The sequence below is a fragment of the Calidris pugnax genome, unplaced genomic scaffold (assembly GCF_001431845.1).
Source record: "Calidris pugnax isolate Ruff unplaced genomic scaffold, ASM143184v1 scaffold89, whole genome shotgun sequence".
In the NCBI taxonomy this organism is placed as follows: Eukaryota; Metazoa; Chordata; class Aves; order Charadriiformes; family Scolopacidae; genus Calidris; species Calidris pugnax.
Window position 1 is genome coordinate 4,130,791 of NW_015090865.1, and position 26,392 is coordinate 4,157,182.

General features: G+C 51.4%; 1 protein-coding gene across 1 annotated transcript in view; it reads right to left on the minus strand.

Moving 5' to 3' along the window:
- FAM53B (family with sequence similarity 53 member B) overlaps nt 1–26,392 on the minus strand; it is a 42,135-nt gene that overhangs the window by 3,882 nt on the left and 11,861 nt on the right. The window contains exons 3-4 of the mRNA XM_014945321.1: nt 23,367–23,418; nt 15,709–16,436 (exon numbers count right to left, since the gene is read on the minus strand). Coding sequence (XP_014800807.1) covers nt 15,709–16,436; nt 23,367–23,418 — 780 coding nt within the window. The remainder of the gene's footprint in view (nt 1–15,708; nt 16,437–23,366; nt 23,419–26,392) is intronic.

Genomic DNA, 26,392 nt, shown 5'->3' on the forward strand with positions numbered 1-26,392 from the left:
CCTGAAAGGAGGGTGTAGCCAGGGGGGGGTCGGTCTCTTCTCCCATGGAACAGGCAATAGGACAAGAGGAAACGGCCTCAAGTTGTGCCAGGGGAGGTTTAGGATGGATATTGGGAAAAATTTTTACACCGAAAGGGTTGTCAAGCCTTGGAAGAGGCTGCCTAGGGCAGTGGTAGAGTCACCACCCCTGGAGGTATTTAAAAGCTGGGCAGATGTGGTGCTGAGGGACATGGGTTAGTGGTGGTTTTGGCAGTGGAGCAGCAGAAGCCCCCAGCTCTTGGTCGCCTGGTCCCCAGGAGCCGGGCAACCTCCACAACCCCCGACCTCCCCATCCACAGCAGCTCCTGTGCCTCTCCCACTCCTCCAATGGGCGACAGCACCAAAACCACCCCCAGCCAGGTCCAGATCAGCCTCATCACCACCTCCACCCCATGCACCTCCCAGTCCCACATCTACAGCAGCACAGAGCTATTCTGCCAAAAATAAATGAATGTTTTCAACAATTCCATTTTAAGAGAAACTTCAGCCCCCTCTTTAAGCAGCTGGAGCTCATGTGCTGCTAAACCCTCCTCTGTGATGGCTCCTGGCTGTCCCGAGATGCTCCAAGGTCAGTTATCTGTCCTTGTCTCACTAATGAAAAGACCCCACAGCTGGTTGTCTTGGCCATGAAAAAACTTGATTTACTTTATCTACTGTCACTTCTTCAAAACGGTTTCAAACTCTGACAGCAACAAGGAGCTCACAAGGATTCCTAAACCCTTCAGAGCCGAGCAGACACAACCTCTCAGAGATGCCGTCTGACCACAAATGTGCTTACCTGATGAGGCATGCCTTCTACCCAGGCTGTTTTTTAAAGGAGCAAACTAAATCCTAATTAGTGAATGCCAATGGAAATAATGTGGCCATCCCGCTGGCTGCGGGGCAGAAAGTCTGCTTGGAGCAGAAGAAGACCGTGGAGCACCTCAGCAGCTTGTGCAAGCCTCTCACAAGAGCCACGTGTGATGATCACCTCAGAAACACCTGGCCCAGCCACATCCCACCCAATGGGCCTGAATGTCCATCCCATAAATACCTGGGGGAAGGCATCTTCTGCTGGAGATGCTCACTTGATCTGTGGCCCCAAAATCCTTAGAAACCACACCAATAAATAGGTAGGAGCAGAGGAGCATCAGCACTCCCCCTGCTCTTCATGGTTGCCTTTCCTGGTGTGGGATTTATAAGCAGTAGAAAACCCAAAGCATAACGAGCCAGGGCTCTGGGTTAGGAGATTCCTCACTCTTAAAAATCCCTGTCTCTGGGAGGCCTTTTTTAGTGTTAACTGAAACCTCCATGATGAGAAGACCATGTATGGTTTCTATTTTCTCTACAGGAGACGGGCACATGAAGAAAAACTACTCAAAAGGAGGAAAAACCACACTCCATGCTAAGTCACGGGTGTAAGCTCGTCTCAGTGGAAATAGGGATCAGGTGGGATTCCCCAGAGGCTTCACGAGCACCTGGCATCAGTCAGTATTTTGATTGAAATGCCCTTCTGGTGGGGTTAAATCTGCAAACACATACACCAGCAGCTCTTTGTGAGCCTGGAGCAGCAGGAAGGTGGCAAGTCCAGCCGAGGTGACCTCTGAGGAACAGTTTAGGAAAAGTGGGGAGATGATAGAAAATGGGCTGAAGACACAAAACAGGGGGTGTAGGAGGGTGTACTGTATTTCCAGTGAAGATCCTGGGGTGCTGCAAAAGATTTCTGAAAGCTGCAAAACCTCATCACCAGACCCTGTTGATATAGGTTAGACAAATGTCATCCAACTAACATGGTTTTTGAGTTGCCTGGGATAAGAGGAGGGTGCAGCAGAGCTCTTGGGGCTTCTTGCTCTCATTTATCCAGGGGAAGGAAAATCCCGATGCCGTTTCCATCACAACTTCTGGGCAGGCAAACCCTGGTGCTGCCACCATCACACCCTCTCTCCAAGAGCCTGGGCCAGACGGAAGCTGGAGCAATGAGGAGAGGATTGGTACCCACCAGAGCATCGGTCACAGAGAGGGACAGGGCTGCTGCTGGCGCCTGCTGCAGCACAATTCAGGACCAAACACACAGCCTGGAGACACAGCCTTCATCCAAACATCTCAACAGCATTCCCAAGGAATTTATGCACATTTGCTTGAGGTTTTTTCTTTCAAATCCAGGTAACTCCACCAAAATATCTTACCCCAGGCTGTAAATGAAACAAAATCACCCCTTTACGTCCCCGCTGAGGGATGCAGGTCAAAGCCCCACCTACTCCACACTCCAGTCGTTTCTTAGGAAATCCAAGGTTCTTGTGCTGCGTTGGTACCTGCTGACCACGCATCGCTGAGAGGCTTTGGGCACCGTGCTAAATGACACACCACGGTACAACGAGCCACGGCAGGAGATGACGCAGAGGCTGTCGGATCTGAAAGGAGAAGTTCCTGCTGCCCAAGGAGAAGTTGGCCACTGCCCAAGCTGGGAGGTGGAGGGGGGCAGGCTACATTTCACGTGGCCTTCAGTCCCTGAAACCTTCCCCAAACCCCCAAGCCCCTGTCAAAAAGCTGCCGTCAAAAAACTCAACTGCACCCAGTCCCCACGTCATCCTTCTCACATTTTTAAATACAAGCCATGCCCCTCCATTGCGGTCTCTCTTCTGGGCGCGGAACGCGTCACAGCTTCAAGCAGAGATCTGCATGTTGTGGTTAATGGACAACTTGTAATTACCACTGCACTCTTCAAGCAGAGATCTGCATGTTGTGGCTAATGGACAACTTGTAATTACCACTGCACTCGGAGAAGGCCTGAGGACACAGGAGAAGTATTTTCTAAGTACTTAAAAAAAAAATTTGCAAGCGCATTTCCAGCAGTGATTTAGGCACTTGAAAGCCTACGTCTCCTGAAAGTCAACAGCCCTCTCAGAAGTGCAAATCCCTTCTACAAACAAAACTCTGGCACTTCTGAGAAGGTTAATTTTTCTCCTTCTGCTAATCAAGCTCATCTCCTGGCTCCAGCCCTTCCCTGGGCTCGGTACCCAGGCGCGGGCGTGCCGGGCTGCTGTGGGTGGGCTAGAGCATCCTGCGAGGATGGAAGACGCTCTACGGCGCTTTCAGAGAAGGAGATGGGCAACGCCTGTAATGATGAATGAAGGAGGATGCAACCTGGAGAGCGATTAAACAGGTCCACAGCAGGCTCTTCCCATCCAAACGAAAAGCGTTTCCAAGCTTGGACATGTCTCGGAGAACAGCCATGAATGTACTTGACTTTCGGGGAAATTTTGCATTTTTATTGGACTTTGGCAAGGCAATCAAGCCAACAGCCTCGTTTTCCCTGCTCAAATCCACACATGCTGCAACCCAATGTTTTCCACGAAGCAGCCTTCAGTCGTTCCAGGGGATATTTGTAACTCTCCCTGCAAGAGGGTGGAAAAAGCCTTCCGACCTTCCTGTGCTGCAGCAGTTGTTCATGAAGGAAGGCCATGCGTGGGTACCAGGCGGAGGGACTCCCTCTGATGCAGGTTTGCCGGTGCTCGGCTCGGAAAGCAAGTTTTCACAGGCACTGGGGCTGCCACGAAATCCCACACCTCACCTTCCCAGAGGGAGAAGACGGCACCGCAGGGGGGTGGGGATGAACATTTTGGGGAAGGGTTCCCCCTCAGGATGGTAAGAACTGAGCCACCTTCATCTGCGCTGACCGTGGAGCAGCGCTGGATCAGCCACCACCATCAATGCAGCGTCTGTTCTCAACCCATCGGGAGGTTTTTTTGCTCGTTTTTTTTTATTTATTGGGTGAATTTAGCGCGTGCTGAAGTGCGGAGCTGGTAAATCTGGGCAGTCAAGTCCCCTGTTGATATCGATCACAAGGCAGTTCTGGTGGCACAATGCGGGGCTTGTTCCCCATGGCCAGGCAGCCCTGGGTCTCCTCCGAACCTCTCCACCACCTCGTCCTTCAGCGCCAGGCCCAAAGGGGTACCCAGCACCTCAAATGCTGTTGGTCTCAAGGAAACGGTGAGAATCCAGACACCCTCCTGGATCCGACACGAGTGGCTTTTGGGAGATGCTTCTGGCCACCCTGACTTCCCCCAGCGAGCGTCTGTTATGTACCTTCCACCCAAAACACCTCTACTCACAACCACAATAACCCATTTCTGACCGCTTGTGGTGCTGGTTTTTCTTCCCCCAACTCTCCCCAACATACTGAGCAATCCCTCGGGCAGAGGAAGAAAATGAGACGTTGCTAAAGCAAGCCCCTGAAAAATCATCTCAAAATACAAACAAGAAACTCTTGGCCACGTGGAAGGAGCCACAGGGCTGGCAGCTGATCTCCAGAGCAAAGCCCTTCTTGCATGGTGGTGACCAAGCTCAGGCTGCATCTCGTGATGTGGGGACCAAGGCTAAAAGCTGAGAAGGCCACATCCATCCTTTTCCACAGGTTTTTCCTCCCCTTGAGCATGTGTCCCCGCGGGGGACGGGGGCTGGAGACTGGCAGCCCCAGCCAGCAAGCAAGCAAGCTGGCGGAATCCCTCAGCAACGTTTCTTCCCCTCGTAAAATACCCAGCTGCCAGCTTTTCCCTGAAACACAAGCCCTGCAAACCCGGCAGATCTGCTAGAATAAATATCAGCAGGACCGCGATCCCCGCGGTGATCACGGCTTTGGCGCAAACACTTCTTTTTTTTTTTTTTTTTTTTTTTATGTTGTTGGTTTTTTCCACCCCGCCAGGTGATTGCCGCAATTTTCCTGGGGAAGGTGTAACGCTACGAGCTGTCAGCACCGCCGGCCCTACCTCCCGAGCTGTCATCACCTCCCGTTAGCACACTGGGCTACAGTCACTCTATACAGCCAGAGTATAAATAAAATCCTGGTGCCAGAGGGAAAGGGGGAAGCGGGCGGTGTTGCTCCCTGCAGGGACGATGCGGCTCTGCCAACCCTCATCCAGCAAAGTCACCTCCACTGAGACCCCCTCCAGTCCTGCCTCCAGCTCTGGGGCCACCAACAACAGAAGGACATGGACCTGTTGGAGCAGGGCCAGAGAAGGCCATGAAGATGCTGGAGCCCCTCTGCTGTGAGGACAGGCTGAGGGAGTTGGGGGGGTTCAGCCTAGAGAAGAGAAAACTCCAGGGAGACCTTTGAGCCCCTTCCAGTCCCTAAAGGGGCTCCAGGAGAGATGGGGAGGGACTTTTTACAAGGGGTTGCAGTGATAGGATGAGGGGGAATGGTTTTAAACTGAAAAGGGAGAGATTTAGATGAGATCTCGGGTAGAAACTGGCCCAGGTTGCCCAGAGAAGCTGTGGCTGCCCCATCCCTGGAGGGGTTCAAGGCCAGGTTGGAGGGGGCTTGGAGCAACCTGGTCTGGTGGGAGGTGTCCCTGTCCAGGGCAGGGGGGTTGGAACTAGATGGTCTTTAAGGTCCCATCCAACCCAAACCATTCCATGATTCTACGATCTCCTGTAAAACACCTGGGTCATTATCTGCCACTTTGGTTGTTTGCGTCACAGCAAAGTCCTACCTGGCCATTTCTGTCATGCAAAGCAGCCAAGGAGGACAGATGGGTGCTGGAGACTGGATAATGGGTTTCCTTTGGTTTTAAAGCTCTGCAGAACTTGATTAGAGCAGTTGCTGTTGGGCCAGGCACACACACACACACCATTCAGTTTCAACACTCTCCCCTGCTTTTAAGGCACCCACAATCTTCTCCAGCTCCATCCCCAGGCTGGTGGCCCCAAGGCTGGTTGCCCAGTGAGTGGGAAGAGGAGGAAGGGAGATGGGGAGGGAGCTGGAGAAGCTCAGCCCTGAGGCTGGAATAACCAACCTCTCCTCTCTATCACCGCAAGGAGCATCTCAGGAGCTTTGCCGAGGGGCCCAAGCTTCAGCACAGGAGAGATCCCCCAGACAGGTCTCACCAGCCCCTGGCTCAATGCTGTCTGGCCTCCTCAAAAAGCGGGAGACGTGGCCGTCTCACCCCGAGCTTTGCTGGCGATGGCTGCGGCTCAGCAGCACCGGCTTCCAAGATCAACATTGCCATTGGGGAGGATGGGGGGGCCCACGGGTCTCACACCGACCCTCTCCTCCCGCAGAAAGAGCCTGTGAGCGATGAATGAAGTGTCAGGAGAGAAACGACTGAAATACCCGAGGAAGGAAAACACAGGAGGCAGTTATGGGGTATATGAGATGCAAATGGAGCCCGTGTGCCTGGTGCGGGGCTGGAGCTGGGTTATACACACCGTTGCCACGTCAAGGAGCTCAAGCTCATCCACTATTTTTTTTATATATTTTTTTTAATTTTATCTATGGAGGCATTGAGTAATTTGCAGACCAAGGTGCTGCAGACCTTGCCTGCAGCAGCATCCCCTGTACGGAGGGGATGGCTCCCCGGCAGCTACCATGATGCTGCCCTTGTTGTCAGGGTCTGTCTTCCCCGCTAATAAAGAATAATGTTTACATTGCCCCAGTTCTAATTTTGCAATAACCGGCACCAGCGCTGAGATGGTGCATTGAAAATCTACAGCTTTAGCAGATAATTTTGCTTTTCTTCTGTTTGGTGTGAAAAACAGCTTTCACGAGCGGGCCCAGAAATATCTATTATCCTACCAAGTTGCTTCACACCACGATATTAAACAAACAAACCAGAAAAAAAAAGCAAGAAAGAGGCTTTCAGTCATTTGTATTAACACTACCTTCGGAGCCTGTAGAGTTAATTTGGTTTTACTCGCAGTTTTGCTCTTGTCTTTGGAGTTCTGCAGCTGCCCCAGTGACACTGAGGATGTTTAGTGGGTTTCCCCAAATGTGAAAAAAAAAGCTGTTGTATGACCCAGCGACGGGAATCCCTCTGGTGTTGGAGCCCCAGGGAGATGCTGGAGAGATAAATCCTGGAAATTGTGGAGAAATACAGCGGGCTATGCACGGAATTAGAGAGCAGTGATGCTCTCCAGGGCTCCAGCATCCCACAGCATCCCGCACGTGGGGGCTCGCTCCCAGGGCAGCCTCCCAGCCCATTCCCATTCACGACAATAATTGGAGGAAATCCTCCTTTCCTGCCAAGAACACATATTTTCCCTAACAGACACTGAGCCCTTCGCTGCGAGCGAGAAATCCCTTTGCTCAGACGGGTCATTAGGCAGCCCCGCGAGCCCTTACTCTGTTTTCTATTTCTGTATTTCCAGGTTGCCCAGCCCTCCTGTGCCCAGCCTTTCACAGCCCCCCAGGCTTCTCCTCTGCATCACAGAATCATAGGTGGATTAAAAATGTGAGGGGAGGAAATAATTTGGAGTCATGCACCCTGAGCCCACCATCGCACCTGCAAATTAAACACAGACTTGAAGGACACACGGCTTTTCTTACACCCAGCCCTCCTGTGCCCAGCCTTTCACAGCCCCCCAGGCTTCTCCTCTGCATCACAGAATCATAGGTGGATTAAAAATGTGAGGGGAGGAAATAATTTGGAGTCATGCACCCTGAGCCCACCATCGCACCTGCAAATTAAACACAGACTTGAAGGACACACGGCTTTTCTTACACATTTCCATTTCAGGCTACCCCTGAGCATCCTGAAGATGCTATCAGGCTCCCCCTGAGCATCTCTTGAAGAGGAAACTGACCTGCCCTCCTGGTTTCTTTAGTGCTGCTTTCTGAAACGCTCCGGGAAAGTTTTTCAAGGCAAGAGACTCCCAGGAAACTGTTGACCATCACTACTACAATTTTGCGTTGAAAAAATATTTTCTACAGAACCACCAGCTGCCCAGGAGCCCACAGCCATGTCACCTCGTGCCCAAAGGAGCCATTCCCACCACCACGCTGGGCTTTGCCACAGATCCAATATTTGCACCCTGCTCTACCCTCTGAATGCCTCCGACACCCTCGGGCAGAAGATGTGAAAGCGCCTTTGAGGGGCAAAAAACCCCAACCACCATCTGTAAATCCCACCACCGTGCATCCACCCGAACCATGGGAGGGAGCAGCAACCCCAGAAACCTCCTGGAGTGCTGGAGTTTGGGTGGTTTTTTTAAAAAATAACGTGAACAACCACTTTTGGCCACCACTTTGGAGCACGTTGATTCATTGAAGGATGAATCTCAGTGCTTTTTAAGAGCTGGGGTTTGGGTCCATGTAGCGTATGAGCCCAGGCACCAGATGGTTAAACAGCACATGGAGAATCAGTTGCATGTCTTTGGGGACACAATTGGATTTTGTGTGTGTTTGGGACAGACACTGCCAAGCTTTGTGTGTGTTTCCAGCCCTGTCCTCCCATGTGAGTGCAAACAAGGCTGCAACACCCCACCCCGTATCTCTGGACCCCATAGTGTGTGGAGATGAAGCAGGGGATGGAGCTGGGGATGGAGCTGGAGCAGGGGATGGAGTTGGGAGTAGGGGATGGAGCCAGGAGCAGAGGATGGAGCCAGGAGCAGAGGGTGGTAGGGGATGGTCCCTGGGTACCATGGAACCCTTCAGCACTCAGATACCCCTTGCACAGGTGAAGGATGCTGACGAAGGAGCCCGTCCACACACAAAGTCCCAGCCCGTGCTGGGAAAGTGATTTCGTGGCAGAAATGCCCACGTCCCTGGGCACGGCCCCCTTTCTGCTTCCACGGCTGAATTTATTTTCAGCCCATTGTGTCTGATGAGTCACAACTTCATAACTGGGGCAGATGGGACCGTTTTGACCGTAAAATCAAAACAATGGATGTCATTGCATTACACATTATTGCTATTAAAAGCTGTGTCGGGTAACTAAAATAGAGCCTCCTGCAATAAATCACCTCCTGCAGGCTTCCTCTGACTCTACCGAAGTACCTTGCCTGAAATGGTCACCCCAGAGCTGCACCACCAAATCAGCCTTTTATAGGGAGATGGATCTTTGTTGCGTGCTACTTCTGGCAGTGACGTGACCCGCTACCGAAGAGCAAGGTCTTATTGCCGTGGGTAGCACCCAAATTACATCCCAGCCAAGGCTGGATGTCCATAAGCAGGAGCTTATGGACAGGGGTAGGTGAGAAAAATGCATTGCCTTCATTTTTCCATTTAGGAGACATGGAAACTCTGCTTGAAGGACATTTGTAGAGGAGGCAGGAATGGAGCTGATGAATATGAGGTCCAGTCCAGTGCCATAACTTCAAAAGCATCCATTCCTCTCAACGTATTGCCCTCTACACATTAAAAATAAATGCACTTGAACCTGATACAGCTCTTGGACCAGGCCAATCTATGACATCCAACAAAAGCTTTAAGTTTTAGCGCAGAACACGGAAAAACTGATGCAAAACATCTCCGAAAGCAACGAAAATACTTCAGGGATGAAGTTCCTCACAGTGTACAAGCATCCTGCCTCACATCATGGGCAGGAGGATGTCAGCAACGTGGGCTTGTGCCAGCGGGCAACCTCAACGAGTGCCACTTGGTGGACACCAAGCAAGACGAGGTTTGCTACACTTCAACGAATAAGGAGACTTGTTTGTCAAAGGAGCAGGGACAGGAAAAAAAAAACCCATTAACAGTTCATGCCAGGAGTAAACATCATTATGAACCTCATTTCCAATATTGACTTGATTTTTTTTTTCAACTACTTGTGTTTTTAAATTAAAAAAATACCAGGGCAATGAATAACGACGGCGGCATGTGTAATAGTCTCACCAAAGTTAAAACCAGCTGCCTCCGAGGTCCTCTGCACCCTCCGAACCCCGTCATCTCCTTTTGATCCTGAACCCAAGGCTTTTTCCCACCAAGCCACAAAGTGACCTTTGCAGGCTCTCATTCGTGTTTATTTAAAAAACACTGGGGCTTGGAAGCTGGAATCTGTCTCAGAAGTTACATCAAGAGCAAACTATTTCCTGGGACACGTCTGGAATTTAAAACCTCCAGTTTTTCGCCTGTCGCTACCTTTTGGCAATATTTGCCACCAGCTCGAGTGGGTGCTGCCGCCGACCGAGGTTGCTGCCACCCCTCCCTGCCCTCACCAGCAAGCCTGAAAGCTGCCAAAATTTAAATAGAAAATCTTCTCGTGTGAAATGTGGAGAATTTTACCCCTCGAGGAAAGAGCCGGGTGGTCGGAGAGGAGAGGTCACTTCTCCCATCCTGCAGCTTGAAACTTCTCCCCGCTCAACGTCAAGACCAGCCTGAAACATTTCCAAGCTGGTGGGATGTTTGCTTTAGCTTTGGGCATGTACAAGTTTCTTCATGCATGGAAACTGCCATTATTCCTTAATTTGAAAGGGAAAACAAGGCAAGAGACAGCTTGGTTACCAGCCACCAGGAGAGCCCTATTACCCACCCCACTCCTGAAGCTGAAGCTGAAGCTGATTTTAGTCCTGAAAAATGCAAGAACTACCCGTCCACATTTCAGGAGGATGCTCTTGTGATTCCTGGTGCAGATGACCCCATCCTACGAAGGCACGTGCTCCTCAGAAGACAGTGAAGTCACCCCATGAATGGTGCTGTCTGTCCAGGGTGGCCAGTGAGTGACATGAATAGTCCCCTTGTACCCGGCTCCAGCATCCCAGCACCCTTCTTGTAACAGCCATCTCTCAGGCACAAAGTCTTCTCTATAACTCTTCCTTGCCAGCACACCCAGTGCTCCATCCCCACCACCTTCTCAGCTGGTGTCCACTGCTGGGGGTACCCTCTCACCCACCCACAGGACAGACAACCATCTATGGTGAATTCATAACCGCGGGGAGCTCTCCATAACCCTGGGGAGATGCAAGGGCATGTTGTATTTTAATCGCCTTATTTGTTCTATAGAAACTACTCCCTGTCCCACATACTATGTACCATACTATATAAGCTATGGCTTACACACCACAAAGATGCTTGTGCCCTTCTTTCCCTGGTAAGTTGTATTTCCAAACAATAGAAGACCATCCTCCATTTCCAGTAAGGGCTACCCCTGCTTGGGTCTGCTGCTGTGAGCATGGCTGGGGTTGAATAAATAAATAAATACATATCATAGAATCATAAAATGGTTCGGGTTGGACGGGACCTTAAAGATCATTGAGTTCCACCTCCCCTGCCCTGGGCAGGGACACCTCCCACCAGACCAGGTTGCTCAAAGCCCCCTCCAGCCTGGCCTTGAACCCCTCCAGGGATGGGGCAGCCACAGCTTCTCTGGGCAACCTGGGCCAGGCTCTCACCACCCTCACAGCAAAGAATTTCTTCCCAAGATCTCATCTAAATCTCCCCTCTTTTAGTTTGAAACCCTTCCCCCTCATCCTATGGCTCTCCTCCCTGATCAAGAGTCCATCCCCATCTCTCCTGGAGCCCCTTTAGGGACTGGAAGGGGCTCCAAAGTCTTCCTGGAGCCTTCTCTTCTACAGACTGAACCCCCCCAACTCTCTCACCCTGTCCTCCCAGCAGAGGGGCTCCAGCCCTCTGATTATCTTTGTGGCCCTATCTAAAATTTTATATCTATATATTTAAAAAAATTTAGATAGATATATATATATAAATGATTCACTTAAAAAAAAATCTGTAGAAAGGATAGCTGTGTTTGGAAACGTGTTCACACAAATTAAAATCTCTCAGTAACAACCATATCAAAATTTCACAAGGCAGGAAACAGACCGGGCAGAGATAGCGAGGGCTCCTTTTGCCAGTGCCAGGGATGATTTCAAATTCTCATTCGGGGCGGCCGTCGCCGTGTGACAGACGTGTTGTGTCTCCCTTGCAGCTCCCCAGAGCCCGTGTGAAGGCAAGCAATCTGCTCAGCCAGCACACACACGCCAACATCAGGGTTGGCCACGGCTCGGCTTCCCGTGGATGACTCAGACAAGCCACCAACCCCAGCGTGCCTTCTGCCGCCAGGAGTTCGCCCAACACCCCAAATCCTGCAGGAAATATCGACACAAAGATGTCAGAAAGTGGCAGAGGTGGGAGATGGCAAGTCCCCAGGTCACCACCACAGCAAGGCACCCTTTGGAGAAGGATCACACCGGACCATGGGAGAGGAAACCCAAGCAGGAGTCTCTCCACCGCACAGCATCTCTGGCAGACTCTGGGTTTTTATAGAAATTCCATTTTTCTTACCTAATATGCCCAACCAGCTTCTCCTAGTGCCTTGCAATGGGTGAAACCACCCGTTCCTGCCAAAATCAGCCCCACCAGGACAGCCGGGGTCCAGGCCATTGTGAAACACAGCTCATCTCCCATATTTTTTAGGTGCACCCACATCCAAAAAAGAAAACCAGCCCTTTGAGAAACCTCGCAATTTATGGAAAAATCTGATCCCTGACTGCTTCTGATCACATCCTGCTGGTACAGACACGGTCCCTGGAGCTGTGAGGACAAGAGCACTGCACCTAGGAGGGAGATTGCATTGTCCCAAGATTAATTAACACGCTGTCAGAACAACCACTGGGATTTCAGAGGTTGGATGTTGCCCTCCTTGGGCTTCAAGTGGAAAGGGAGAAAAAAAAAGCTGAAGTTGGAAAGCAAGCCAAGCCCTGGACCGAATCAAGAGGATGGTCCATGTCCTCGTTTTAAGGTGGTTGGAGGGTCTCCAACCTGGGTGGTTGAAGTGGTACCCAAACCCTCCTTTGATTGGAACCAGCCTCTTCACATCTCACCTGCCTCAGGACACTGGGGACAATTAAATGACCCTTCATCACTCCCTCGAGTACAACCGTCTGGGTTCATACCCAGTTTGAAGGGGAAGAGGGCACAAAGCAGAGCAATGCTGGGCATTTAGAAAGAGCTGAAGGATTTTCATGGTGCTGTGGCTTTTAAAATTTGTCACTATTTCAACGACACCCATGTTCATGGTTTGGTTTCTGCCCAAAGCTGAAGCCTCTCTGGTTTGGTGCCGTAGGAGTAAATAAGAAGGGGGGGCAATATGGGACCACCTCCCCTCTCTGAGCTATGGGAATTGCAGAGAGAAGAGACAAAAACAGGATTCTGAGGAATTAAAGGCCATGTTTTCCCATGCATTTTCCTTCCCAGCAGAACTTTAACATTTAGGTCTCTTTCTTAATTAGCCCAGTTATGTGGCCATGTAATTGCTTCCAGGAGCGGCTCCCTCCCCTCCTGCCTGGCCTAAATATCCCTCCTGGTATGAAGAAAACATTTATTTCAGGTCAAATTATTTTTATTTTGATTATGGCACCAGGTTTCAGGCCTATAAACACATGTGGTTACCAGCAAAGGCAAAAAATTAACCGATCGGGTGCCAGAGCTGGATCCAGCACCCTTGGGCTCGGTCCCCAGCTCTGCTGTTGGTGCCCAGGGGCTCACAGTGGGGCCCGTGCCTCAGTTTCCCCATCAGTAAAGTGAATGCTTTGAGGTCTACTGGAAAGCCCAGTCTGGACACTTTGGTTTTCCTGTGCTTTGAATCACAAAGACCATCGCCCACAAGCCATTTCCACCCCACATAAAGCCAGACTGAAGGACACGTGCGGCCACGAGGACACCTCGCCATTATTCCAGCTCTTTGTCCAAAATCACCCAACCTTCCAGTCCCGTTCCTAGAGAGGCACTAAAGGCAGCCTGGGGGAATACCCAAACCTGTGGGGTTTTCTCCAGCACGCTTATCCCCCTCATCTTCCACTGCCCACGAGGAATTTGCTGCTTTTCACGCTGTTCCCATCCCGGGGAGGGCTCTGACCGTGTCCCACGCCCCGAAAGCCCGCCCCACCAAAGGCAAGAATGCTCCCCGTAACTTGCCTCATCCTGCTCGTCCCTCTGTGCCAGTCCTCCCACGCGGTGAGCAGCCTGCCAGAACGGCTGCTCATCACCAAAGAGCTACCAGAACCCTGGCCCTCGTACGGCTTCTCTTTCATCCCACCCTGCCACAGCCCCACAGCCCCGCGGCCAGCAGCGCATCCCTGCCTCCGGAATCCACCCGCTGCCATGGGAGCTGGCTGGGTTTCCTCCCTGGAAAGCAGGGATGCTCCACAGCAGCTGGCTGTGTTTCCTCCCTGGAAAGCAGGGATGCTCCACAGGCTCCTTGGGCTGGATCCTGCTTGTGGAGATCCCTGGTGGGTTGGTTGTGCCGGCAACTGGAGGGGGTCGGGCCAACCAGCCCCGGGCCGGTGGGCGAGGAGGGGATGGGACAGAGGGTGCTAAGAAAATCATAGAATAGAATCATAGAATCATAGACCCAGCCCCAGGCCGGTGGGTGAGGAGGGGATGGGACAGAGGGGGCTAACAAAATCATAGAATAGAATCATAGAATGGTTTGGGTTGGAAGGGACCTCAAAGATCATCGAGTTCCACCCCCCCTGCCCTGGGCAGGGACACCTCCCACCAGACCAGGTTGCTCAAGGCCCCGTCCAGCCTGGCCTTGAACCCCTCCAGGGATGGGGCAGCCACAACTTCCCTGGGCAACCTGGGCCAGGCTCTCACCACCCTCATAGTAAAAAATTTCTTCCTGAGATCTAATCTGAATCTTTTTTCTTCCAATTTAAAACCGTTTCCCCTTGTCCTATCATTACACCTCTTGGCAAAGAGTCCCTCCCCAGCTCTTCTACAGGCACCCTTCAGGTATTGAAAGGCCGCTATAAGGTCTTCCCAGAGCCTTCTCTTCTCCAGGCTGAACAATCCCTGGAAATGTGGAATCATAAAACTGCCGAAAGGGAAATGTTACGAGCGTGAACTGGGAAGGCTGCTCACACCGTCCTTCAACACCACCTCTCGCTTTGGCTCTCGCTAAAATCCCGTCACTTGGTCTCGCAGGAGGGAGGAACTTGGGGAGGGGGGGGAGGTAAAACCCTCCCCGAGTCACACTTCAGATCTGTTATCTGGCTGCACGCAGCAGATTGAAGAGGGGAGGTTGTGCTCTGCGTTTGCAACTGAAAATGAAACGTGATAACATCTCCAGAGTGGAAAATTACAGAGGCTAAGAGCAAGTGAAGCCCATAGAGGTATGAAACCAGGGCTGGTTGCCTCAGGGGGCTGCCTTCACCTCGCCACGGCAGGTCCGGGGCTCCTCTCTCCTGAACTCAAAAACCATGGGGTTTAAACTTATTCCTGCTCGAAATGGGTGCCAGGAGGAAACAAAGGCACAGCAGGCTCAGCGTGCAAAAATCGGCGCAGGACAGAAAGGGGGGAATTTATTAGAGAACTCCATCTGGAGGGGAAGGGCTCGGAAGGATGCTCTTCCCTGTAGCACTCCCATTACTCTGCCCACCATGGGCCCACCTCGGGAGGATGCTGAAGGAATTTTAGCAAAGCAGAGAAGAGCGTCATAGAATCATAGAATTGCCCAGGGCGGAAGGGACCTCCAAAGGTCAGCTAGTCCGACCTCCCCGCAGTCAGCAGGGACACCCCCAACTAGACCAGGTTGCCCAGGGCCTCATCGAGCCTCTCCTTGAATATCTCCAGGGATGGGGCCTCAACCCCCTCCCTGGGCAACCTGTTCCAGTGCTCCACCACCCTCACAGTAAAGACCCCGCTCCTCATCTCCAGTCTAAATCTGTTCCCCTCCAGCTTGAAGCCATTGCCCCTCGTCCTGTCCCTGCAGGCCTTTCTAAACAGGTTCTCCCCAGCCTTCCTGTAGGCTCCCTTCAGGTACTGGAAGGCTGCTATTAGGTCTCCCCGGAGCCTCCTCTTCTCCAGGCTGAATAACCCCAGCTCCCTCAGCCTGTCCTCATAGCAGAGGTGCTCCATCCCCCTGATCATCCTTGTGGCCCTCCTCTGGACCCTCTCCATCAGGTCCATGTCCTTCTTATATTGAGGGCTCCAGACCTGCACACAATACTCCGACTGCGGGGCTGCCACCCTCTTACCTGGGTCATCTTGGCGAGGTCCAGCGAGGGCCGTTGCTCCTGAACCTCCTCCGGTCTCCGTCGCTTGACCCCCACCTTTTTGTCGTTGAGGACGCAGGGCTGCGAGCGGCTCCGGGAGAGGCCTCCGGCCCGGCGCCCCAGCTCCGGCGTGGAGGCGGGGGTGCTGCTCGCCGAAGGTGGCCCATACTCCGAGGAGGAGAAGCGGTCGTGGGAGCAGGAGAGGGACCTCTGCATGTCCACCCGGTCTCCTCCCTGCCCGCTGGCGGCCGCTGATTTCCTAGGCTGGCATCCCAGCCGGTTGGCAAGGGCGGGATGCTCCCCGCAGAGGGGGTTGGAGCGGGAGGGCAGGCTGAAGCTGGAGCTCCTCTGCATGGTGGTGAAGCCGTTGGAGTAACGTTGCACACTCCCCCCGCTGTAACACCGCCGCTTCTCAACCGGGGTCCAAACCTTCGAGCCTAAGGGTCTCCAGGAGGTCCCACAGCCGGACATTTCGTCGGAGAAGGAGAGCGAGCGGCACTGGCGCTTGCTGGGGGGAGCGGCGGGGTTGCCGTGGGGGTCGCTGAGGCTGAGGTCTTTGATGAGGTTGGTGACGGAGCAGGTGGTGGCCGTCTCCCTCGGCCAGCGCGAGCCCTCCTCGCCCTTGTCCGACAAGCAGTCCCAGATGCTGGCGCCCGGCTGCTCCAGCTGAAGTGGACATTTCCTGCTGAGATCTCTCCATCTGTCATTTTCTGGTTGAGAAAGAGGGGAAAAAACACAACACACACACACACACACACGGGCATTAGCATTAATTAATTCTGCGATTTGCTTTCCACGTCCATAAACAAAAAGAGTAGCATATGGGATGTTTTCCAGTACAAATTAATTAACTCTTGGAATATGGTTTTCCGAACTGCCAGCGTAGATGGGGAGAGAGACAAAATGATAATCACAGTGGGAGAAAAACTGCTCAAAGAAGATAAAAACATGCCTTTCAATATCCAGATTGCACTAGCTAAGGGAAATGCAGCATTATGAAACAACATGGCCATTGCCTTATCTCTTGTGCTAAATCGTGCCTCAGATGTGCGCCGTTCGTCCTAGGCTCCACAATCAATAACTGAATCACAGAATCATAGAATTGTCCAGGTTGGAAGGGACCTTTCAGATCATCAAGTCCAACCATCAACCCAACACTGACAAAAACCACCCCTGAACCACATCCCTCAGCACCACATCTGTCCAGCTTTTAAATACCTCCATGGATGGTGACACCATCACAGAATCACAGAATCTTCTAGGTTGGAAGGGACCTTAAAGATCATCTTGTCCAACTTCCCTGGGAAGTCTCTTCCAAGGCTTAATAACCCTTTCAGTTTAAATATTTTTCCTAATATCCATTCTAAACCTCCCCTGGCACAACTTGAGGCCATTTCCTCTTGTCCTATCGCTTATGACTTGGGAGAAGAGACCCCCAGATTGCCCGAGAAGTTGACACAAACTGGATGTGAAGAGCACAAAGCTCTTCTTCACTGCTGGGGTGAGATGGACAAAACACCAGCAAGGAGATCAGAGAGAGTGGTTGGGACGGTCCCACCAGAAAGGGGAGTGCACCCTGGGCATCGAGCTGCCTTTTGTGGCACAGAAATACCAACAAGGCCATCAGAGCCTACGGGAAACCAAAAGCCATCCCAACACCCATCGGGCTGTCCTGCTCTCAGCCAAGAGTATTGTTCCATGAAGCCAATAAAACTGTATAAGGCTCCGAGCACCTCTCCAAAACCAACCCAAAGATACTGTCTCTAACAAAAGCCAATGCACATCATAAGCTCTAAGATCATAGAATCACAGAACGGCGTAAGTTGGAAGGGACCTTAAACGATGGACCTTAAAGACCATCTAGTTCCAATCCCCATGATAAACCTCCAGCAGTTCTTTGTGAGATGCTGTTCTTAGGTCCCTCTTGTGAGGCTCATTGCCCATCTCCCCTCCATTCCCAAATCTGGGTCCAGCTGGGTGCTGTGGCCAGGTGCCCCCCTGCCTGGTTAGCCACATGGCACGGGAAGGTGCTAGGGGAACCGGGTACCCACACCCTGTTCTGCAGCCACCTGGGCTTAGCATCTCTTTGGGGTTGCCTTGAAAATCCCCGTTATACCTTGCACAGCCAATTGTTTGCACTTCTGCCCTAAACATAACATTGAAGCATTCATTTAAAGGAGCAAATCACTTAATAGCTTGGTTTTTCTTTTCTGCCCCTCTCTTTCATTCGGCTTGTTTACGTGGGAATTTGTTTCCTCCCCCAACAAATTTGGCTGGCATTAACAGCCTTCCAAGGCAGCACAGCAGAAAAGGGCGGTTTCGGAGTCAGCATCAAGATCTCCCTTTTATCAGGTGGGTTTTGAGGTGCCTGGGTAAAACTCCAAGAAACCTGTGTCTCCAAAGTCCACGGGATGAGCTGTATGTGGCTGGGGAAGGCTGCAAACCCAGCTCCAGCTGCAGCCAGGAATCCCCCTGGGAGCCTTGTCCAAAGAGAGGACGAAGGGTGAGGATCTCATGTGCCCCATTCCACAGATGATATAAGAAGAAGAAGAAAAGCAAAGCGGCATCAAGGTCTGGTTCCCCGGCGTGGGTGAGAGGGGCTCTCTGCAGAGACGCCGTTGACGCTCAACAGGAAAACCATGGTGGGACAACCCCGGCGGCGGCTGCAATGGAAAAAAGTAATCACCCCACAGAGCTCCTCTGCTGACTGTTTGTGCCGCCGGCTGCCGCGCTCAGAGGCAGAGCATGCTCGCTAACCGGTGCTGCGAAGTTTCGGGTGATCGTATCTAAATCGTGCCTTTTTTTTTTTTTTTTTTAGGGGGTTTTGGGGTTTTTCTACTCGGGCGACTGAAGGATGAACTTCGAGCCATACCCAGCCTGCAGCTGCAGGTACCAGCCTCATCGGGGAGATGCAACGGTGCAGAACGCTTCCGACCGAGGCTCATTTTCAAGTCAGGAGGTCAGATTTTAGGGCCCCCTACACCATTTTTGGCCACTTTTCCCATTTCTCCCCCCATCTAGCTGCCACCTTAACAGCTCCAGCCACAACCAGCCTGGCTCTGCCCTCAATAACCACCCGGTATTTCAGCTCCCGCCGGCCTCATTTTAATAAACACAATGAAAAGCGAGAAACCCGCGCTAAACAACTACATCTATGTTTAGATCTTTATTATTTCCCCCCCCCACTCCGCCGCCTCCCACCCCCTGTTATTATGCTGCCAGCGGAGAGATTCCTTAGGTCAAGTCAGCAGACAAAAGAAACAGAAATAGAAGCTGATTTTTCATGGCAAGCTGCCACCATCCTCCGACCGGAGACGTCACGCTGTACAAAAGGCCTTGGTGAGGAGGATACGGGACACCTTCCTCTTTCACCCCCCCTTCGGCACAAACAGCTATAAATCTTCCAAACCTTGCAGAAAAAAAAAACCCAAAACTCACCAGTAATCACACTTTTATCCCCAGCACCAGCTTGGGGTTATTTGCTTTTCCCCTTGCACCGTGGGAGCTGGTTTTTTGGCAGGGCAGGGAGGGGACCCTGGCACAGCCTGGCCCCCTCCCTGAGCCCCCCGATCCATCCCAAACTAGGGGATAACCCAGAAAATAGGTTTTTTCCAGTGCAAACAGAACCAGTCCGCCCTGAAACAAATTGAAAATGGGGCAGTCTAAGGGCTGAGGGTGTAATTAAAGGCCTTGGGAAAGCCGTATGGAGGAAAAACAGCTGGTTTTGGGTTCAATTTTTTAAGACGAAGATTCACATCCTGAGCACACTGATAACGATAATTGCAGTGGAACCATTAATGCTGCTGCAGCTAAGCGTGTATTAATTTTCTTATATTACAAACCTCAACTCTGTTTACCCCCAGGCAGTAATTTGTTCCAGCATAAAACCCACCATGAGAACCCCCCTGGTTTGCAAGGGACCTGCTTCGCTGGAAAACTTGCCTTTTCCTATTGGAAAAACGACGGGAGAACATTTACAAGCAGAGAGCATGATGTAAGTGTGGCACGAGGGGCTCTTCCCCTGATTAAACAGGTCCTTCTTGGCTGTTAGTGTCCTTGGATGAAATAGCATCTTCCTTTTGGATTTTAACTTAAAACCGCAAAAATAAACACTTGGAGTCACTCGAGGAGCACACCCAGCACGTTTCTTCCCAGACGTTTTCATCTGCAAATCTGCATTTCCAGGGTGAGGCGACGCACGGTGAATTTTCTGGCACCTCTCTGGTTGTGAAACAGCTTTCCAGCTCCCCGGGACACAGAGGGGTGTTATCAGCAGCCTGGGGAGGACTGAATTTCTCGTCCTGCCCTTTCTGGCCGTGGCGGCAGGAGCCTGAAACCTCTTGCAAACCAGGCACGAAGCAGCAAGAAATTCACACCGGCGCAAAGCAGCATTAAATTCAGGTTACAGCTGCACAAGTCCAGGCTGCCCAGCCTCAGGGGGACCCAAACCTGAACTATTTCTGTTTTCCACCACCCAGTTGAGTGGCAGAGCCCTTGACCCTGGGCAGGGAGGAGCAGCCCTGCCGGGGATGCTCCCAGAGGGAGATGTTGGGTGTCAAAGAGCCGGAGCACTCAGGCTACAGGTGAAGAGTGGCCCTCACTGCATCTGCTCCCCACCCAAGGCTAGTGCCTCCCCAGCAGGACTCGCTGGGCTGGGCAAGTGGCAACAAGCCCCAGCAAGCCCTGACATGTCCCAGGTTCTGCCTGCCAAGCCATCCTCACCTGGGTTATTTTCCCCTCTCTCCTATTCTCAGGGACAAGCCAGAAGCTGCCTGCCTGCGAGCTCAACCCGCCCTGGGACCATCGAGATCCTGCTCAAACACCATCAGCACCATTAGCTATTCACAAGTTTCCTTTTGGGCAAACCCAACCCTTACAATGTCTATCTATTCTCCTGTGCAACCTTCACCGTCTCAAACGAGCCCAATGGTCCAGGGCATGAGGGCTGAAGTCACATCCCAAAATCAAGGAGAGTGGTGTTGTCCTCCAGATACCCCCAGAGCTTCGCACAGTCAACCCCTGGAGAACAGGCTCCATCCTCAGAGCATTTTAGCCAAATGCTGAGCTCCAGGTTTTGCAGGAGCATCACATGACACGTCAGGCACCTCGGCAGCTTCGGGATGGTCACGGGCTTTTTAAACGACTGCTGTGCTCCTCTGGTGACAGAGTCAATTTTAATGACCACACTCATAACCACGGAGAAGGGTGTAAAACCAAAACGCTGACACAACTTTAACTACAGCGACACAAATGTGCTGCTATAATATTTTTACAGTTCCTTTTTATACATAATGCATGATCCTTCTGCTCAAGTTTCCTCTACGTTCTTTTCCCGTGAAATAATTTACATTAATACATAATTTATTACGGCAACTTGTAAAGCAATTAGAGGTTTCAATCAATTTTTCTTCTCCTTTCTGGCAGATAAATTCTGTTTGGATCCTAACCCAAACATTTCTCTTCGCGCGGGTGCGCATCCAATTCCCCTTTTTTCCCCCACGTTGTCCAAGTCAAATTTCGGTCTCCTGGTCTCTGTGCAGCGGGGAAAAGGCAGCCTGCATTTTCCACTGCCCCCTGTTTACGTTCAAGAGATGATTTCTAAATGTGGAACAAATTTAATGGTTGTAATTAGCTGACGGCAGTGCCACAGAGCCTTCCCATCGCACAAATAAGATTAAAATACGATGCGCGGAGCTCTGCTTCATCGGGAAAGAAAAACAACAGCCCTCAAACCTACCGCTGGAGAATAAACACACCGAGGGCACAGGGAAAAGGAAATTCCCCACCTCAACAGCGAAACGTGCCCTGCTCTTCAACGCGATCCCCCGGCGAGGTCTCCCCGCTCCAGCTACGCCTCCTCGGCTTTCCCTGCGCCCCTTTGTCTCCTTGCAGATGGACTGTGCCTGAACATGCACCGAGATGTTGTTTCTCCACTGGTGGCTTTCCAAAAAACCACCGAAACCCCCAGGAAATTCAGAAAGAGGAGGCCTGCGAGCCCTGCATCGGGAGGTAGAGCAGCAGGAGGGTGCTGTCAGGATGTGATTGAGGGGCATCAACCCCATGAAGGGGCCTTTCTCCTCTTTGCCTCCCGTTGGCCGCGCTGTCAGTCCAAACTTCACTGTGGTTATTTATCTCGGTGCTCTCCATCAACAGGGACTTGGCCCTTGGACCAAATATTCCCCCAGTTTCACATTCGGTGCCGTTATAACCATGGGAGTTATTTAACACGTAGAGCAAGTTTCGATGCTGGATTGGTCTGCGTTCCCAGCCCAGGTTTGGAGACATCGAGAAGAGAATTTTTGTAATATGCCTAAAATTAAACCCAAGGCAACCAATGCCCCAGCACGCTGGAGAGCCCGGCTCCTCTTGACTGGGCACGACGAAGACCATTACATGAAAAACTGTGCTCAACGAGGTAAGACTCAGTACCCACAGAAAGAGGACAATGTGGCAGCCAAGAAAGACCAGCGCAGCACTATGAAGATGCAGAAGGCTTTGTAAAAGCTCCTCATGATGATTGAAAAGCTCCTAAGTTGCTTTTCAATTAGGCACAGACTCTTCATATCTGCTGAAGAGCCTGCCAGTGCCAGAGCACAAGACCATCTGATGGGGTTTCTTTGTTCCTCACTCACGGTTGACAGGCAGGAGAAAGGGACCAGGTTGTCTCGACCCCTTCTTGACTTTGAAGCTTGTGACTTTCCCCTGAAAATGTCCAAATGCTTTCCATCTTCCCCTGCCCCCAGCAATGACTAGAGTTATCAGAGAGCTTGGGAAATATCTCCCCTCAATGCGTGTACTCGGCTCCCATTAACGCTAATGAGAGTCCTCTCCATGAAGGAAAGGGGAAGCCTCTTTGTCTCTAAAGTACTGGCTTTCGTACCAAGTAGCCTGGCTCAAACTTGACCTACAATTTTAATTGGGTTTTGAGACTTCGCCTAGTGACTGGCTCCCCCCACCAAAACCCAAAGAACAGAATATAACAGCCCATCCTCCAGCACTATCAGTTTTTCAGGATCACCAACAAAGGCACCAATCCCCCATCAATTCCAGAGACCATTCAGTATAAAAATTGATAGCAAACTCTGACATGAAAGGTATCAAACACCTTATACCATGGTTATTGTCAAAGGCTAAGAAAAAAAGATGTTTTTCTTATTATTTGAGGCCTGTCCAAATTCCTTGTCCCAAGTGGTAGAACATTTTAGTGATAATACTGATACTTCTTACTTGCATTTGCAAACAGTTGTGAGCCACAGCCATTGGCTGGATACCCAAACACAATCACAGACCCAAAATGCTTATAATCTCAACTGCACAAGTTATTTTAAAAATAAGCAGACATATCACAGCACTGAGGAGAGAGGAGGAGACAAGCAATTCCCTCAGCAATGGCAATGGGGCAGGACACCCACCTCTGGGAAGAAGGGTGGCACGGGCGTGATGGCCACTACTAGTGGGTGGTGGGGTGGGTGCTCCTCCATCCCCACCATGCAGGGCAGGTGGGTGGATGTCCACCCTGGGGTCTGCAGGGGAGTGGTTTTTTGGAGAAATCCAGCTATTCAGGACATCTTCCCGCCCATGGCTATAAGGAAGCAGGAGCGGAGGTGGAGTAAATACGGACAGAAGTTTCTGTTACTTACCCATCACGCCACAAGAGAAGAGGGTAGGTCCTTGACTCATCTTTGGAGTGTGCTGCAAACAACCAGAAAAACTATTCACTTCTCGCAGACTCGACCAGGGCACCAGAAACCACCCTGCCTCCAGCCTCGGCAAAGCCACACGGCACCCGGTGGGGAGGAGAGCCCCGGGCACCCACCACAGTCCCCTTTTGGCAGGGACCAAGGGACAGACCTGGTCATCCTCCCTCAATGAAATCGAATTTAATTAAACACTACAGAGAGTTGGTGTCGAGGCCTGAGCTTGGATATCATGGTTCCTGCACCTAGTCCTTACCCACAGGAACAGCCGAGGTCAGGTCCCCACCTCTAGGACCCAAAATACCAAAGAAACTAAACCAGGAGCTGCAATTCAGCAGTAATTCTGGACTGGGCAAGGAAGCAGCAGCGGTGGTATCTGAACCCCGTCCAAGCCCACTAAGTCCTCCTGTCTAGGTACAAAGCAGCTATTTGGGTATTTTTTTTTTTAAACATATATCGTGTTTCTAAGGCAAAGTGTCCTCACCCCAGGACTTCTGGGGAGTCTGCGTTTGGATTGCACTGATTTGCACTAAAAATAGGGGGAAATGCCACTATATGGGTACAAAATAATTCTTGATTGTTTTTTCCAAGAATTTTCTTCTTGCCAGTGTAACAGACATCGTCAGTCTTCTAAAAATGGCCATGGACAGTTTTATATACAATAAATCAATATGTCATCTGCAGCTACATGCCATTTCAGCTATGTCTGCAAAAACACGCTTTCATACTAATTGTTCTTTTATTATCCCCCAAAATATCCACATTCTGCTTCTGAAGTGCCTTTCCTGGCAACACCAGCCCCTCTGGCCGAGGCTTTGCACCATCTGGGGGAAGCACCAGCATGACCTCCTCGCTCATCTGCGCTGCCATAGCTGTGCTTTGGTTGGCCTTAGGCCACCACGGCCACATCTTCTCTCCTGAGCCATGCTCTACACGTTGCCTGCTCGCAGGACAATATTAATAACGTACCAAAACCACCCATACCTGCCTGTACAGAGCAACCCAACAAAAAGATCCCACTTCCTGTACGGAATATTGCAAATATTGAACACAGAGGGATGGGATGTGGAGGCTGAGAACAATGACGGGGTGCAGATGGGGAGAAGATACATCAGGGTCGGTCACCTTCTTTGGAGCACGTGCCACATTTCTAGGTGAAGTCAGGCTATTTCTGTCACTTTATGAAGGAGCAGGTTAAATTAATGTCCCCAGCTTACAAAGTTGAAGGTACAGTTAACGACCCCAGCTTATGAAGCAAGAGGTAGAATTAATCAGGAGACAGTGAGGACAGGGAGTTGTCTCCAAAGAGTGGCCAAAGCGATGGACAAGCCCTGGAGAAGGCAGTGGCTGTGCCAGCCCCCCTCTGTGTACCAGCCCCAGAGACCAGCCACTGCCTGCCAAGGCGGGAGGGAGAGGAACGTCTTTAGATGACATATGTCTCATATTGAGTGTAATTACCCTTTCGTAAGAGTTTCATCTAACACCAACTTGGGAACTGAACCAAATGAGCCCGTCGGGCGTTGGTGGGCGATGCTGTCCCACAGCTCGGACTTTTATTTCCTTTAGGTTTTCCTTTTTGGCTTTTCCCATGAAGTCAACGGAAAAATTCTTGCTTTCCTCGGTGGATCAGACTTCTGATGAACATCTGCCCCAGTTTAACAGCCCAGCAACCCAGCCTGCGTAAGCAGGACTGTCGTTCTGCTGCTGACCCAGCCCCAGAGCCACGGGAGGCACTCGGCAAACACGGGAGGGCAAAGTTTCTCCTCACAGCTCTGCCGTCGGACAACCCCAGTGCCCATCCCTTCCCATGGCAGCAGGAGAACAAACTACTTCTCATCCACCTCTTCGCAGCAAGTTCTCCTCCACCTGCCCCACACACCTCCTGGGGCACACATCAGTTGTCGGAGGCTCAGGCTGACCCCCTCAACATCCCGAGCAGCAGCCACCTTCCTGGCAGAAGCCACCCCTAAAGCAAGGATGCTTTTTTCTAATATATCAATATCCTTTCCTTCCCAAATATCACCCTTTCAAGGCAGGATTTAAGGCTGCCTCTGGCTTGCTCATCATCTCCTCCACCGTGCACTGCCAGGTCAGCCCGCCTTCGCCCCAGCACGCTGCGCTATCTGCCCAGGAAGCCCAGTTTGTCATCCTCAAGCAAACTTAGGCATTTATATTTCTGTAATGCTCAAAATGCCCATTTATGGCCAACCCTGCCAGATGCTTCCTGATGGGCTCCCGCATGCCCTTATCTGAGGTTCTCAGCGCACCCCGCGAGGAGCAGCCCTTTGGTCTAACATCTTCTCGGACTATGACCATCTCTCCTGGAGGGCAGAGGAGCAAATATCCCCAACCAGCCTTGCTCTGGGCTTCCTCAGATGGCTTTCCAGCATCCCACATCTCCGCCCTGTTCCCCCATCTCACTTGCTCCAACATCATCCCCAAACAACACGTGGCCCCTCGTTGCCCTCTACCATCGGTACGCTCAGCCCCACGGCCTCGCTCACCCCCTGTAGCACCTTTTAATCTGTTTCTTGCCACTGATTTGTTTTTTTTTTGTTGCCTGCTCATTTGGCGTGGTTGGATTTGCATCTCTCCAGGCTGCCAACGAGACTGTTTAGCACCACAGCACTGCCCTTCTCCATCTCCCACTTAATCCCACTCCCCACTTGCTCATCCTCCTATTAATGATGAGCAGCTGTTCCCTGTTGGTGAAGCAACTTCTCACCCGTGTCATTCCCAGTGCTGATTTTATATTTTTCTGCCATTTATTCCATTGTGTGCCTACTGAAATTCACGTATGCAAGAGCCACAGCACTCCAATCATTTACTAATCGCCTGCCCCTTGGATATTAATGCAGCTCGGGAGAAATCAGTGACACAAACCATCTAAAGATCTGGCCCCACAGCATGAAAAAAACCACCCCACATCATAAAACTCCGGCGAAGCTCTCGGCAGCAAAAGAGTTTTG